This window comes from Notolabrus celidotus, chromosome 13, assembly GCF_009762535.1.
Source record: "Notolabrus celidotus isolate fNotCel1 chromosome 13, fNotCel1.pri, whole genome shotgun sequence".
NCBI classification, from domain to species: Eukaryota; Metazoa; Chordata; class Actinopteri; order Labriformes; family Labridae; genus Notolabrus; species Notolabrus celidotus.
Genome location: NC_048284.1, coordinates 17908782 through 17922865, shown reverse-complemented (window position 1 = coordinate 17922865; position 14084 = coordinate 17908782). Strand labels below are relative to the sequence as shown.

General features: G+C 40.3%; 3 protein-coding genes across 3 annotated transcripts; 1 reads left to right on the top strand and 2 right to left on the bottom strand.

Annotated features, from left to right (window-relative positions):
* Window positions 1–1200: 1200 nt before the first annotated feature.
* On the bottom strand, window positions 1201–2233 carry LOC117824584 (alpha-N-acetylgalactosaminide alpha-2,6-sialyltransferase 1-like). Its single transcript, XM_034700116.1, has 2 exons — window positions 1964–2233; window positions 1201–1548 (listed from the first exon to the last, which is right to left on the bottom strand). Exons 1-2 carry the CDS (start codon window positions 2231–2233, stop codon window positions 1201–1203), a joined length of 618 nt encoding a protein of 205 aa, XP_034556007.1.
* Window positions 2234–2833: 600 nt separating this feature from the next.
* Window positions 2834–7134, bottom strand: atp6v1d (ATPase H+ transporting V1 subunit D). The gene is made up of 9 exons (XM_034699083.1): window positions 6854–7134; window positions 5105–5222; window positions 4933–5012; window positions 4454–4521; window positions 4327–4371; window positions 4142–4245; window positions 3829–3895; window positions 3658–3736; window positions 2834–3529 (listed from the first exon to the last, which is right to left on the bottom strand). Exons 1-9 carry the CDS (start codon window positions 6892–6894, stop codon window positions 3385–3387), a joined length of 747 nt encoding a protein of 248 aa, XP_034554974.1. The 5' UTR covers window positions 6895–7134; the 3' UTR covers window positions 2834–3384.
* eif2s1b (eukaryotic translation initiation factor 2, subunit 1 alpha b) lies at window positions 7119–12763 on the top strand. The gene is made up of 8 exons (XM_034699082.1): window positions 7119–7320; window positions 9770–10012; window positions 10275–10354; window positions 10544–10695; window positions 10778–10884; window positions 10969–11066; window positions 11188–11331; window positions 12143–12763. The coding sequence occupies exons 2-8, from the start codon at window positions 9772–9774 to the stop codon at window positions 12266–12268; spliced, it is 948 nt and encodes a 315-aa protein (XP_034554973.1). The 5' UTR covers window positions 7119–7320; window positions 9770–9771; the 3' UTR covers window positions 12269–12763.
* Window positions 12764–14084: the final 1321 nt, after the last annotated feature.

The window sequence follows — 14084 nt, the reverse complement described above, 5'->3', positions numbered from 1 at the left end:
AAATCCCTATATAGATATGTTCTCAGCTAGAACAAAGACTATAAGACTGCGACAAGGACTATAGCCTCTGTATATGGGGCGCACTTAGACCACTAGGCCAACGACGCCCCAAGCTTGCTTAATTTTAATTCAGTCACTGGTGATGTTCCTTTGTTGAAAACTTTCCACGATACAGCAAAGAATCCTGCTAAAGTAACTAAGACTATACTGTACAAGATATAGAATTTTTTACATAGTTATAGCTGGAAACAGCTGGCTCGTGGTATGTGACTAACAATATTTTTTTTCCCCATGTGGAAGATTGTTGATGAGCAATACATTTAACTGCAAAAAAAGTATACCACAAATACTGACAAAAGAAATACACACATTTGTTGCTGGTTTAAAAAGAGACTGAAATGTACACGGATAGCTCTGTGTGACCTAGAGAATGGTTTTCACTATATAGTAATTTTGAATGTCTGATGAGGCTGGTGGGTGATGGTGTTTTTTGTTGTCTTTTAAATTTTCCAAGGCAAAGATTTCCGAAGACTCTTGCATTATAATGTGTTAATATGAAGCAGGAGACATTTTTAAAAAACTAACATATGCACAAGACAAAGTCTTCAAAGAAAACAGAGGTGCTGCTTTGTCAACAGGGGGCTCCAAAATTACCCAAAACCAGCAGTCCCTCATAGGAACTTAAAAATTATGTCTCTCATAATTTCATACAATTCTTTCAAAGTATCACAGTTTATTTTGCACCTCTGTCGTTGATTCTGAGTCTGTTCTTTGGTATAGCTTCATACAGGGTTCATAGCTTCATACTGTGTCGCTCTTTTTTTTCCGTTTGTTTTCACTATCAGGATTTTTCTCAATGCCAACCTGAGGACATTATTAATGTTTGCTCCAGTTTGGTTCTGTTTGCATGAGTTTGGTTCTGTTTCTGTCTGCTCCAATGAGGAGAAAAGATGTGAAAAAAGTTGCACAGTGTCACTGTCTTTTCCAGCACAGCATGCACTCAACTTTCAATTAATGGGGATGTGTTTTGTTAATAGGGTCAGGTCGCACGCAGCCATGTTGGAATAATTTTCTAGGACTATACATGATTTTCCAGGACATTTGAATTTTTCTCCCATTTAACAGGTGGTTTTCCAGTACTGGAAAACTGGTCAACTGTTTTCCAGGTTTTCCAGGACGCGTAGGAACTCTGTTCATAGTTTAGTAGTTTAGTAGTTTTTTACATGTATCCTTCTGCAAGTTGTAGTCATGGTTGACATAGAAAACAACTTGGGTTTTGCCAGTCTCAAAAAAGTAGTTATTGTAATCTTCTGTGATGAATCCATAGGCCGACACGATGTCACATGTATACAGAGCTGTGAAGATGGCAAATGCTCCATTGGTTGGTCTGACTGTCGCCCAGTAATTGGCATTCAGATTACAAGACTTCCAGAACCTGTTTCTCGCATATCTGAGGAAATCCGGGTGCAGAACATAAAAATGTCTCTCATCAAACTGACCACCATAGTACGTCCAAGGCCTTGAATTGCGAAATGGGCATTGGCGGTTCTAGACCAATTTTGCTTTGGGGGCCAGGCTGGGGCCAAGGGTGTTGTCAGAGGGACACATTCAACCCTGACAAAAGAGACTGAGAAGGGCGAGGACCGGCTGAGAACTAACTGACAAAAAATCAGTGCATCCCTTTATAATAGACATATATACTACTGTGTACTATATAAAAATGCAGACTGACAGCAGCTGTTTGGCTGTTTACACTCAACATGAGTCCCATAGCGCTCTAAGGGACTGGAACGAAGTGCCACACGCATGTGTTCCACCTGTAACATCAGCGCAATACCAAAGCTTTTTGTATTGTATAATATTTGTTTGGTGTGGAGGGGGGCAACAGGGGGTCCAGGTTCAGTTTTACAGGGGCACTGGCCCCTGTTGGCCCCTCCCCAGTCGCTGGAATTGGGCCAGTGGCAACCCTTCTTCTTCTAAGGAGACCAGTGAGCCATTGATAATCCCTCATCGTCTCAGGAATCATCACATATTTTATTCCCTCATCAGCCGGGGCAGACGTGTATTCGTACTTCTTAAAGAAATACCTCGACGTAGTGGAGTGGGCTGTATGAACATACACAGATGTTCTATTTCTAACATCTTCCTCGTGACCTTTAATGAGTGCACCATTCATCCGGATAACGTAATCATGATCGTCGATCTCTTTCCCCGTTTTAGAGCCATCTCTCATATTTTCATACACTGGTCAGTTGATGCCATATCTCTATGCTAAATATACTATACTATTTTGGTCTAAACGTGAAAACAAATCTTAACCAAAACATAAAATTTGAAGCTGAAAAGAGTCAGGTCTACATTTAAGACAAAACCTTCTGATGAAAAAATCTAACATGTCAAGTTATGTCTTTATGAAAAAGTTAAACAAGAAATAAATACTTTGTGAGTCAGATAAACAAAACTGAATCAAAGTAAAAATTGAACAATGGTTATTAATTTTTTCATTTGACTACTTTAGGATTTTAAAGATCAAAACTAAGCTTACCTAAAGTCTTAGTGCTGAAAGAACATTTCACTTCTTTTTAAATCAACAAACCTTTTGACCTGTCCTTTTTCTTGTTCGTTTGTTTTTAATACACCAGCTAAAAATAATGTGCTAAATGTAGCATTGTGGTGCAAGATGGCTGACACTCCTGCTGTAGCTGGGCTACACAAGCATTTGTAGGAAGTGTTTTGTAGCATGCATCACTTCACAGATGGAACTAAAAGCTTCTCCATTGCATGACTTTGCAGCCAGTAAAGCTTTAATCTTAGCAAGGAGTCCTGGCAATTATTGAATATTGATAACATCTTTATTTATATGAAGTGTTGGGCTTTGTTGACTTGTACACAAGTATTACAGTGGGGGTCACATGTGGGGTTTTCAGATATAATGGTAAACATCCTCAATGAGGTAAGAACCCCATGATATGAAGTCAGCAGCTGGATGATCCTCAACAACACAGACTCACTCACTCTTACAACCACTTGAAGCTTTACAGCATGCAGTAAATGGCTCTAAATATTGTGAGGAAGGTGAAATATCTACAAGTCGATCCATCACATGGAATGCGTCTTAAATTTAACTCACAAGCCATGTATAAACATATTATTACTTAGATTATCTTATTATAGTGAGTGAACTCCCTTGAGGGTGAACAGCAAAGCTTAACAACACTTTGGTTCTGTACAGAGACGAATGCCGAAACACACATGACCCTCCAGCACGAAAACAACTGAACAAAAATCACAGACGAGTACACAAAAAATAACTTTCATCACTTCAGTGAGAAAAAACAACATGGCCTCAGAGGCACACAATAAATATGATGATGAGGAAATTCTTCACTCGAACAGCAGGTCTTCATCCGTCTCCTCCGTCAGCATGTTGGAGGGCTCCGCGATGGGACCCAGCTTTGCCAGACGCGCCGCAATCTCCAGTTCGGTTCTTTCCCTGAGTTGCTTCTTCTTCTCCTGGATTTTCTTCAGCCTGGTGGAGAAGAAGAGGAAGAAAAATACAAGGTTAGCCTTGCAACAGCATATAACACTCAAAATATTTGTATCTTTATTAAATCATAGGACAAGGGATTTATTTGGAGGGATTGAAAGTGTTTTCACCGGTAGAACTCCTCTCGTTCTCTCTCATCCAGCTCTGTGATGATGTAGGTGAGGGTGCGATCAATCCGGGGAATAATCACTGCAGAGGGGGACAAAGATCAGCTTACATTATCAGTCTTAATTCTCTAAGAAAAAGGCAACATTCGATGTATACGTTACAGTTGAGTTTACCATGTTCAATGGCGTTCACACGGCGGTTCGTAATCTTTATGGCTTCATCCAGAGTGACAAAAGATGTCTGCAGGCAGAAGGAGAGCAGAGTGTGTCATAACTTAGCAATTCAATTCATTTATTACCCTAAAATTACAACAAAATAAATGTATGGAAGTTATCAAATGTATTAAACCTTGATCGTATGTTTGGCTTGTATGGAATAGAAGTATAAGGTAGTGTAAAGCTTAAAGACTCAAAACAGTAACAAGTATCTAACAATGTATCTATCATGCTGGTTGTAACTCTGTATTTTGGTAACAGCGTCCCCTACCTGTAAGGAGGCCAACTCCACCAGCAGCTCCACAGCCCTGGCGTAGTTCCTCTTCAACCTAGAGAGCTGCTCTCCTCCTCTAGCCAGACCAGTCAGCTCATAACCTGATGGACACAGCAAGTGTAAGAGAAAACTCATTTTCATAGTCTAATCACAAAAACAAACTGTATCTTAGCATGACTCACTGTCACCGCCTTCCTGGTAGTGCTCAAAAACTGGAAGTGTCACACCTGGACAAAAACACAAACATGTTAATAAGAACTTTTCTCATTAACAAAGAGTTTGAAAATTATATCAATTTTTTATGCTTACCTGCCACGTTGTCTTTCTTGGCTCGGACCTTTACTTGAGCTTTGTTGACGTTCTGGATTACAGTTGTGCTGTGGACAAACAAAGATGGAAAGTACACTTAATTTGTCTTAAATTTAGAGTTTCCATGGAATTAAAGCAGGTGTTTTTGTTACTTTATTGAATGTGTTTTGTGATGATAGTCTCTTAACAATGCCTGAAATAAAATAAAGATGTTTAAAGGTATATTGAGTGATATTTTGAGGCTTGTTATTTCCTACAAAACAATAAAAAACAAGCTAAGCCTGCGTTCTGGGGCATTTGATAATTTTTTTGTCCAACTGAAGACTTAATTGAGATATACGTCCCTCCCTAAATATACATTGGACCTACAGTTCGCTTGCAGTAATGACTCATCACTTTGTCTTTAAATGTTCCCACATTCAAATGCCACATTTATTACCACAACAAAAGATTTTTGTTTTGTAAAAGTTGACTCTTACCTGAAGTCTCCAGCTGCAAATTTGGCTTCAGCCAGAGAGAAAGCGGCCTCTCTCATCACCTCTCCCATCTTAGTTTTAGTCTGAGGGGGGAAAAAAAGATAGAAACAGTGCCTTTAGGAAACAACAGAGAAACAAGCTCACGGAGAATATTTTTGACTTATTTTGAACTTACTTCAATAATTTTGCGGAGGATCAGACGAAAGCGCATGGAGAGGGCGTCAGATTTCTTCTTCAGCAGGTTGCGGCCGGTCTGTGCCCCTTTTAGACGAGCCTTCATGATGGTCTGAGCCCTGTAGGCCCAAACATATACACTGGATTAACAGAGGTTACACACATTTTTGACACTCGCTGGTGAAGAAAACAGATACTTGTTGTCAACCTGGCTCTTATACAAATGGGGTTGAGTACCCCTTCATTTTACCCCTTTGATTGATGGGAAACCTTTATCAAAGCAGAGCAAGCAGCTGTACATAAATGCGTTTGGAACAAGGTTATCCCAGTGTTGTTGATGTTGTGGTTTGATTTCTTTCTGCAGTTTTGGGTAGGTTTATCCCAGATACATGGCTTTTGGAACATGTACTTATGTTTGGGCTCTTAATTGCTCTACTTATTGAAAAGGGTTAAGGTATAGTACATTGTAAAAGTCAGTCTTTATAATGTGTATAAGAAACAAGCTTGTCCCTAATGTTCTTGTGAAAATTGAACTCTTAAATGTGTTGCTCCATTGCACTTCAAATGGACAAAAACTCCTCAAGGTAACTTTAAGTGGAAAATGGCGGTGTGTCATTCACTCCATTCGTGGTGTGTCACAAATCTTATTTGTGTGTTCATATTACACCACTTATTTATATGCAAAATTCTTATTTAGTCCAATATACCCATAATCCCACCTGGTGACTACCTCTGGCACAATTACAAGAGGTTTGGAATCTGATCCACATTCATAAATCAACTCTCTAAGATTTGCAACCAAGGACTTGCAATCGTTCAGTTCATCATACATTTTATCCATAAACAGTGCTTTCATGATTGGATCAGTGAGGTAAACTGATAGGACTTTAAACACTGGAATCTTGACAGATCTGAAGATAACCCAGCTTGTTTTAACAAGTCAGGCATTAACCCTCCTGTTATGTTGGTTTCTCTGGAACAGCAATAATGTTCCTGGGTCAGTTTGACCCGGGGAATATTCAATTATCCAAAAGTGTCAGAAAAAATCCAAATACACATTTTTTTAAATCTAATTTTTAACTCCATTACTAAACATTGGAAATCAAGATTGAGTCCATTAGTGTTCTTTAATCCTCACAGATCATGGTTCAATGGGGATAACTCATTCGTTTTTCATTTAAATTCATGTTTAAACTTTTTTTAATGTACATTTGAAAGCCCTGCCCTAAATATAAATACAATAGTTTTACATGACATCGATTTTTGTTTATTGTATTTTAAATTTTGAATTTTGTTCTCTTTATGAAGTGATGTTGATAAATTGACATGACACCTCTTCTGTCACATGCTGCCCGCATTTTTATGCTGCATTTAGCTGGTTTAGAATACACATATTGCCTAAAAATATAATTTAAAAAGGGTCAATTTGATCTGCAACATAACAGGAGGGTTAAACATAGAGTTAAGGTCAGGACTTTTCCTGACTGTCTCAGACTGACGGCTGACACTTGGATCATGAAATATCACATGATAAAGCGAAGGAGTCTTCCTCTTTTCCACTGTACTGTGATATAAACTAAATTTAGGATTAGATCACACTGCAAAAAGAGACTGGATCCTTATGTTAGGTTATATTTTACTGCAGATAGAAGCAGGGCACCATGGCTGGAAAACAATAATTCAATTATTTCACATTGTAATATAGCTTGGTGAGTAGCTACAGCATAAAGCTAGCAAACAAGCTGCTTACATTCTGGAGGGGAATATGTCGATCCTCTCTTTTCCAGACATCTTCTCGTCTTTTGGTCGATGATTGTAGAGTCCTTGTTACTTCCGTGAGAGAGGATTGTCACTGAAATCTAATGTGTTCTTCTACTGTAATAAATTAAGCGCAATGTGCATGAAAAAGAAGATGTTTATGTGTAGGATTAAATGCACAGATCGAGCTGATGGTCGTGATCTTGTCCTAGTGCTCCTCGTCCGGTGACGATCAGCTGGCCTCTGGTCATGTGACAGAGCAGGACGCGTTCTGCACATGCGCGGGTGAAGAAGCCCCTGACGATCTCTTCCGGGTCGAGATATTAGCACCACCCATGAATGTGAGCTAGCGGGCCCGTTTTCTTCTGTCAAAATACTTCGGGAGAAAGAACAGTTTGACATTTAAACACTTCCAATACGGAAAAGAACATTTTATCGTCCAGTAACCATATGCAACAGGTGAGTTTTGATTGTCAAAGGAGGTGTTAAGTGGGGAGTGGTGACCACACGGGGCTGCTAGCTGACGAGCTAACTTGTGCATGTGCCGCATGTGAGTCACAAACCGGGTTACCAGCTAAAGGCTAACGGGGATTTAAACAACTCTTATTCATCTCTTATACTTCATACTTGTGATTTGAGTATTTGTTAACATGATACAGTCTCACAAAGAAGCAGCATTGGTCTGTTTAATGTCAGTTTGGCCGTTATCTGATTCCGTTAAGAGCCTCTCGTTGTGTGCATTGCATCATCCCATTCAAAGGCAAAAATGTGGAATAAATCGGCCACTGCTTCCTCTTACAGACTTAATCCGAGTGCAGTTATTTTGGTGATAATTTCCAGGACAAACACAATCAGCTGACTTTGTGAAATCAAACAAACAAAACGATAACCGACAATCAGAAACACAATGAGCTCTCTCATGTGTGTTTTTTAATGATTCAGTATGGATCTGAGGTGTGTTTATGGCACTCTTTCTACCACTATCACCATCAGCTCAGGGTAGACTTCGAAAGATCCGTCAACATATCAAACAAAATCTAACAGCTCAACAATTAAACCTCCTAAAGGGACCTGAACTACTCATCAAAGTCTCTAAAACATTGTAAGCAAAATCATTTTTTAAAAACCTAATCTTAGGTTAAGGTTTATTCCAGAGCTGATGTTGAACACGTCCAGGTTTAGTTATAGTAATCACAATAGATGCTACCATTGTCTGAACTGATTTGATTCATTGTTTGCTTCCTATTGTCTGTGGACCAGTGGGTCCCAGACTTTGTATTTAACCAGTGGTGGTCAAAGTACACAGATTCATTATACTTCAGGTCAAATATTACTCCAATACAAGTGAAATTTGTTCAGTAAAATTATTACTTGAGTTAAAGTACTGAAGTACTTGCTTTTTTAAAAATACTGAAGTATTCAAAGTACTTTTCAAAATTTTCACAAAGCATGAGTGGAGTCAAGAATGCATGGGTGTACGTTCTGCTCCGTTATGTTTATCTAGAAGACCTTAAGTATACCATGACATATAAACTAAGTTACTACAAGCACAGGTAAGTTTAAAATGTTCATCTAGAATAAAACAAGTGTGTTAGCTACAGACCACCGCATGCTTTCTTAGGTTAGATGGTGATGTTCTGTTTGTGTGGTAAACAGATCAGAGATTTACAACAATATGAATCATTCCTTATTTTAAAAACCTCAAACGTCACTCAACCAAGGTACGGCTACACCACTAAGACAAACCAAACACAAGTACATAAACAGTTTATGGTCTTTGGGATCTGATTTCAGAGAAGGAAATTCATGAGCTGACTTCAAAGCAAAAGTAGAGAGTAACTAGAGCACTGATAAAAATGCAGTGGAGTAAAAAGTACAATATTTGTCTTTCAAATGTAGTGGAGTAAAAGTAATAAGTACCCCCCAAAAATAATACTCAAGTAAAGTACAGATACTCAAAAACTGTACTGAAGTACAGTACTCAAGTAAATTTACTCTGTTACTGTCCACCACTGTATTTAACATAAACCTGGAGGCTTTAAAAAATAATCATTATATACTTGGTGTTCTGGTCTTAGTGTGGGTGCGACTAGATAAACCACAGATTGATTTGATTTATTCAGTGGGATGGTAATGTTTGTGGTTCACCTGTCTGGTGTGTCTGATATTTCTCTGTCTCTGCCTTTGGGGCATCTGGAGCACACACATTGGTAACCTTTCCCATTTATATAATTATAAGCAAATACATAAGTTACATTTAATTATTATGATGTTTTGCACATGAGTATTGCCGGAGCAGCAAAGGCTGTATGTAATTAACTTTGAGTAATGATGGACTGCTGCTCCTTCAATGCCACATGATAGCAGTTTTTATATTGAAATACCTGACTGGTGAAAGCACACACAGACTCCCCCTCACTCAGCTCATGGTTTGTGAAAATATAATAATAATGCGTTTTATTTATAGGCGCCTTTCTTGACACCCAAGGTCACTTTACAGCATTAAAACAAACAGAGTTTAAATAACAAACAGTAAATAAAATACAACTTAAACGTTTTAAGTGAATGGACAATGGAGTTGTGGTCAGATGGAGTAAGCCAGTCTAAACAGATGAGTTTTGAGTTTGGATTTAAAATGTGGGAGTGAGTCAGTATTGCTGAGGTCAGGTGGGAGAGAGTTCCAGAGCTGGGGAGCAGAGCGGATGAAGGCTCTGCTCCCCAAGTGCAATATGAGGACTGGATTAACGAAAAGTCCACACAGACAGTCGGACAACAATTCCACAGTCCACAGTACTTAAAATTACTTAAAAGAGGTCAGGGAGAAGCGGCAGCTCAAGGCGCACCAGCGTGCACTCCCGACACTACTGGACAGTCCTAACTCCTGTCTGTCTTTGTGCTTACCTTTCAGCAATGCCGGGGCTCAGCTGTAGATTTTACCAGCACCGGTTCCCAGAGGTGGAGGATGTCGTGATGGTGAACGTGAGGTCCATCGCTGAGATGGGCGCCTACGTCAGCCTTCTAGAGTACAACAACATTGAGGGCATGATCCTCCTGAGCGAGCTGTCTCGCCGACGTATCCGCTCCATCAACAAGCTCATCCGCATCGGCCGCAATGAATGCGTGGTCGTCATCCGAGTAGACAAAGAGAAGGGTAAGTCATATATTATATAGTAAATATTTCATGTTCCATTTTCTATTTTAAAGTCAAACCACACAGTGTCGCATCACCAAGTTTATTGAATATATAATTTGGAATTAACACATTTCATCCTTGCCAGAAATTTTTAGCACACTGATGTCTGTCTTCGGATCTTGTGGCATACTTTTTGTCCAAATGATTTCCTGTCCAAGTACTCAGATTGTATTGTGCCAGGCAGCTGTATGACTGCATCTCTCCTCTGCTTTGTCTGCAGGATACATTGATTTATCAAAAAGAAGAGTTTCACCGGAGGAGGCCATTAAGTGTGAAGATAAATTCACCAAATCTAAAACTGTGAGTCAAAGACATGCTTTGTTTCCTTTTTGATTTTAAAATTTGTTAAAATATGACTAATCTTATTCAAGGCAAGCCTGTTATAGAAATATCTGAATGCAAATATGATCACCATTGTCCATGAATACATTTTTTATTGTGAATTTGACTTTGAATGAGAATTGATGAAAGTGGTCGTTGTGTCTGCAGGTGTACAGCATTCTGCGACACGTGGCAGAAGTGCTGGAGTACAGTAAGGATGAGCAGCTAGAGAGCTTGTATCAGCGCACCGCCTGGGTCTTTGATGAAAAATACAAGCGGCCCGGATACGGAGCCTATGATGTCTTCAAACAGGCTGTATCGTAAGTAGTTTTAACACACTCTGTTGCTCTTTGCAAAAATGTCAGAACACAAAGAGTGTAAATTGCTGTCTTCCTTCTGCAGAGATCCAGCAATCCTTGATGGACTGGAGTTAACAGAAGAGGAGAGGAACGTGCTGATTGACAACATCAACAGACGACTCACTCCACAGGCCGTCAAAATCAGAGCAGGTAACACTCTGCTCTGAAAAAGCAACATTTGAATATTATTTACAGCAGCCTTTATTCACTGTCATTCCCCTCTTCCTCATGCAGACATCGAGGTAGCGTGTTACGGGTATGAGGGCATTGATGCTGTGAAGGAGGCTCTGAGGGCCGGGCTGGGCTGCTCCACAGAGGTTATGCCAATCAAGGTATCATTAATGCACCCATACATACATACACACTTGTGACATGCTGCTTTGGGTGTCTGAGGATTTCAGAGCTGTTTAAGATTGTGATGTTAAAAATCTGGGTGGGTCTTGTCCCTTGCAGATCAACCTGATCGCTCCCCCTCGCTACGTAATGACGACGACTACGCTGGAGCGCACAGAGGGCCTCTCTGTCCTCAACCAGGCCATGGTCGCTATCAAGGAAAAGATTGAGGAGAAGAGAGGCGTCTTCAACATCCAGATGGAGGTGAGTGACTTCTGTTTATTTTTGGAAGCCTTTTTTGTGTCAGGTTCTACATAGGTAAGAGGTTTAAAGAGATAGAACACAGTGAAAATATACTGATGCACTGAACTTGAGTCTTTTCACAAGGAAAGTTATGTTAAGGCCAAATTCCACAAGATCCGTACCGGTCCGTCTCCGATCAGTCACGGCACCAGATCTGATAGGTTTGTATTCTAGTAAATGTGTTAACTCCCACTGGATCTGCTCCATTGCGTTCTGGCTGCGTCTCTGATCCGGCAGGTCGGAACGCAACGGATCAGATACGCAAGACTTCTGTTTTTGCCGGATGCTGGAGCACGATGCATCAATTCAGCACAGAGCAGATGGAGCGGGACAGGAAGTCAGGCACCAAAACAAAATAAAAACCCGGTTAATTTCAGAATAAAACACTCTGTGTTATCGTTAGATTGTTTTTAACTTAACTATGACAATAAAAGTCATTTAGAGTGGAGGCAGGCCTGGAGTCAACTGGTCAGAGGTTTTCAGAGGCTGATAAAGACAACATGGACAAGTAGAATCCTTGATTCAGGGATTGCTGTGGGAAAACCTTGGTCACATGACTCCAGCTGTCCCGCTCCGGTGGGTGTTGATGGACGAGAGAGCACGGAGCCAGACCGCAGCGGACTAGAGACGGACCGGATACGGATCTGGTAGAAGTCCCGTGTTAGAGTCTCTGAGTTTTAGATTTGCCTTTCCTGCTGACCTACAGTTATCACAATACTTGTAGTTTTCACACCGACGTGAACAGAACTTCTCCCTGCTCCTTGTTTTCCAGCCCAAGGTGGTGACAGACACGGATGAGACAGAGCTCGCCAGGCAGCTGGAGAGGTTAGAGAGAGAGAACGCCGAGGTGGACGGAGACGACGACGCCGAGGAGATGGAGGCCAAAGCAGAGGACTAGGAGCCGCTCCTCAGAGTGATGGCTGGTGGGGAGAAAATAAAACCATCAAAGAAGAAATGTGGACACAACTTTCCACAGTGGCTCAGTCCAACAGATGTTATCTTTCACATTGCAAACATTAACAGGCGTTAATGGCTCATTGGCAAACGTTTGGTTTGTTCAGTAGCAAGTATCGGAGGACACTATATCAAACAGCTGTTCTCTTACCCATACAAGAGTGCAAAGAAAGCTAAATTACTAAAACACAACAACATAGTTTCTATTTTTAAATTTGAACTTAAGGAAAACAATAAAGCAGTTTACAAGCAGTGGCCTTCACTTACCTCTTGCTTACAAGCCCAGTGTCGCTGGATGTGGTTGACATGTTTTAACATCGCTCAGCGGTGACTTCATGTGCTGTGCTCTCTTCCAGTTTAAGGGTTTTTTTTCTGGCAAGACCTGCTCCTGTTCAGCTCACAAGGCATCAATAAAGTTCTGGAAGTTTTGATCTCGTCACATCTTTGTCTGCTGCTCTTTATATGTTTAAATCACATTTAGTCTGTAGATTAAGATCAGGCGGAATGGTATCTTCCTTAAATGAGCATATGGCACCAGATTTACATACATTTACTAAGGTCGGTTCATCAATATTTAATCTACTTGATTTCTAAAAGCTGTAGGCTGCGTACAAGTAATCTATAGGCGTTTTTCAACCGCAGGAACTTTACCCCGGAACTACGTGCATTTCGACCGGAGGAACCAGGGTCTAATTTAAATTCAAGGGTAGATAATCTCTCCCCTAAAAAAAACCCTGCATGGGGGATAGCACTTTTCAGAGGTCCTGGGACTTTCGGTTGAACATTACGGTGTTTGTTGAGTTTACACAGTTGTTGAAACACAGAGGGAGTTCCTGGGAATGCATACTAGTTTAGTTTTTTATTAAGATTTACAAATATAATTTATATATTTGTCCATACGTCACTGGCCTGATGTGCACAATCTACCCGGGACTTCAGCCCACGGTGGAAACACAGACAACAATGGGCACAGGAACCTTTTAGTTCCGGGGAAAGTAGTTCTGGGGGCTAAAAGACCCCGGAACTCTTGGTCGAAATGCACCTTATGGATAACATGACTGGAATTTCATTCTATGCACTTCAATGGTAAACATTTGATTTGACTTGTTTCTAACTTAAACTTATGAGACAATTAACACCAAGGATAAGAACCCCCAGGTACAAAGCCACATGCACTGGACAAAAAGAAACCCTGGTCTGCAGCTGAGGACGCTTGACCCTTATCTGGCTCTCCCCCTCGCACATCTTTCTTTCCTCCTCGGGTCACTTTCACCTCCTTAATATGGTCAAAATCTCACTTCTCACAGACAAGTATTGTCGAGTAGCACTGTCCATGCTATAAAGAAATTATTTTTAGTTGTTTAATTGAAACTAGAATTTGATTAGCCAGGGTCCAGAGAAAAAGAGCTGTACTAGACTGACCATGTTCTCTTATTTTGAAGTTAATTAGCGCCGGTATCCAAAATTCTTATTTATCTACAGAGTTGTGGATGTCAGAAAAACCTGATCACTATTTGATACTACAGCATTTAACGTGCCGTCTGCTGGAGGCTTACATCCAATCACACTTACAAATAGATATACAAATAGCGACAAAATAGTTGATTTAAAACGAGGAAACATCAGTACAAGAGATCACAAATATCAGCAAGGATACTTTGAAATGAAAAGTATGGTCCCACACTTGATCTGGTATATTTTTCACCTTATAGCTTATTCCCCCCCACACTTAAAATGTACGGTTTTACAAGTATCATGAT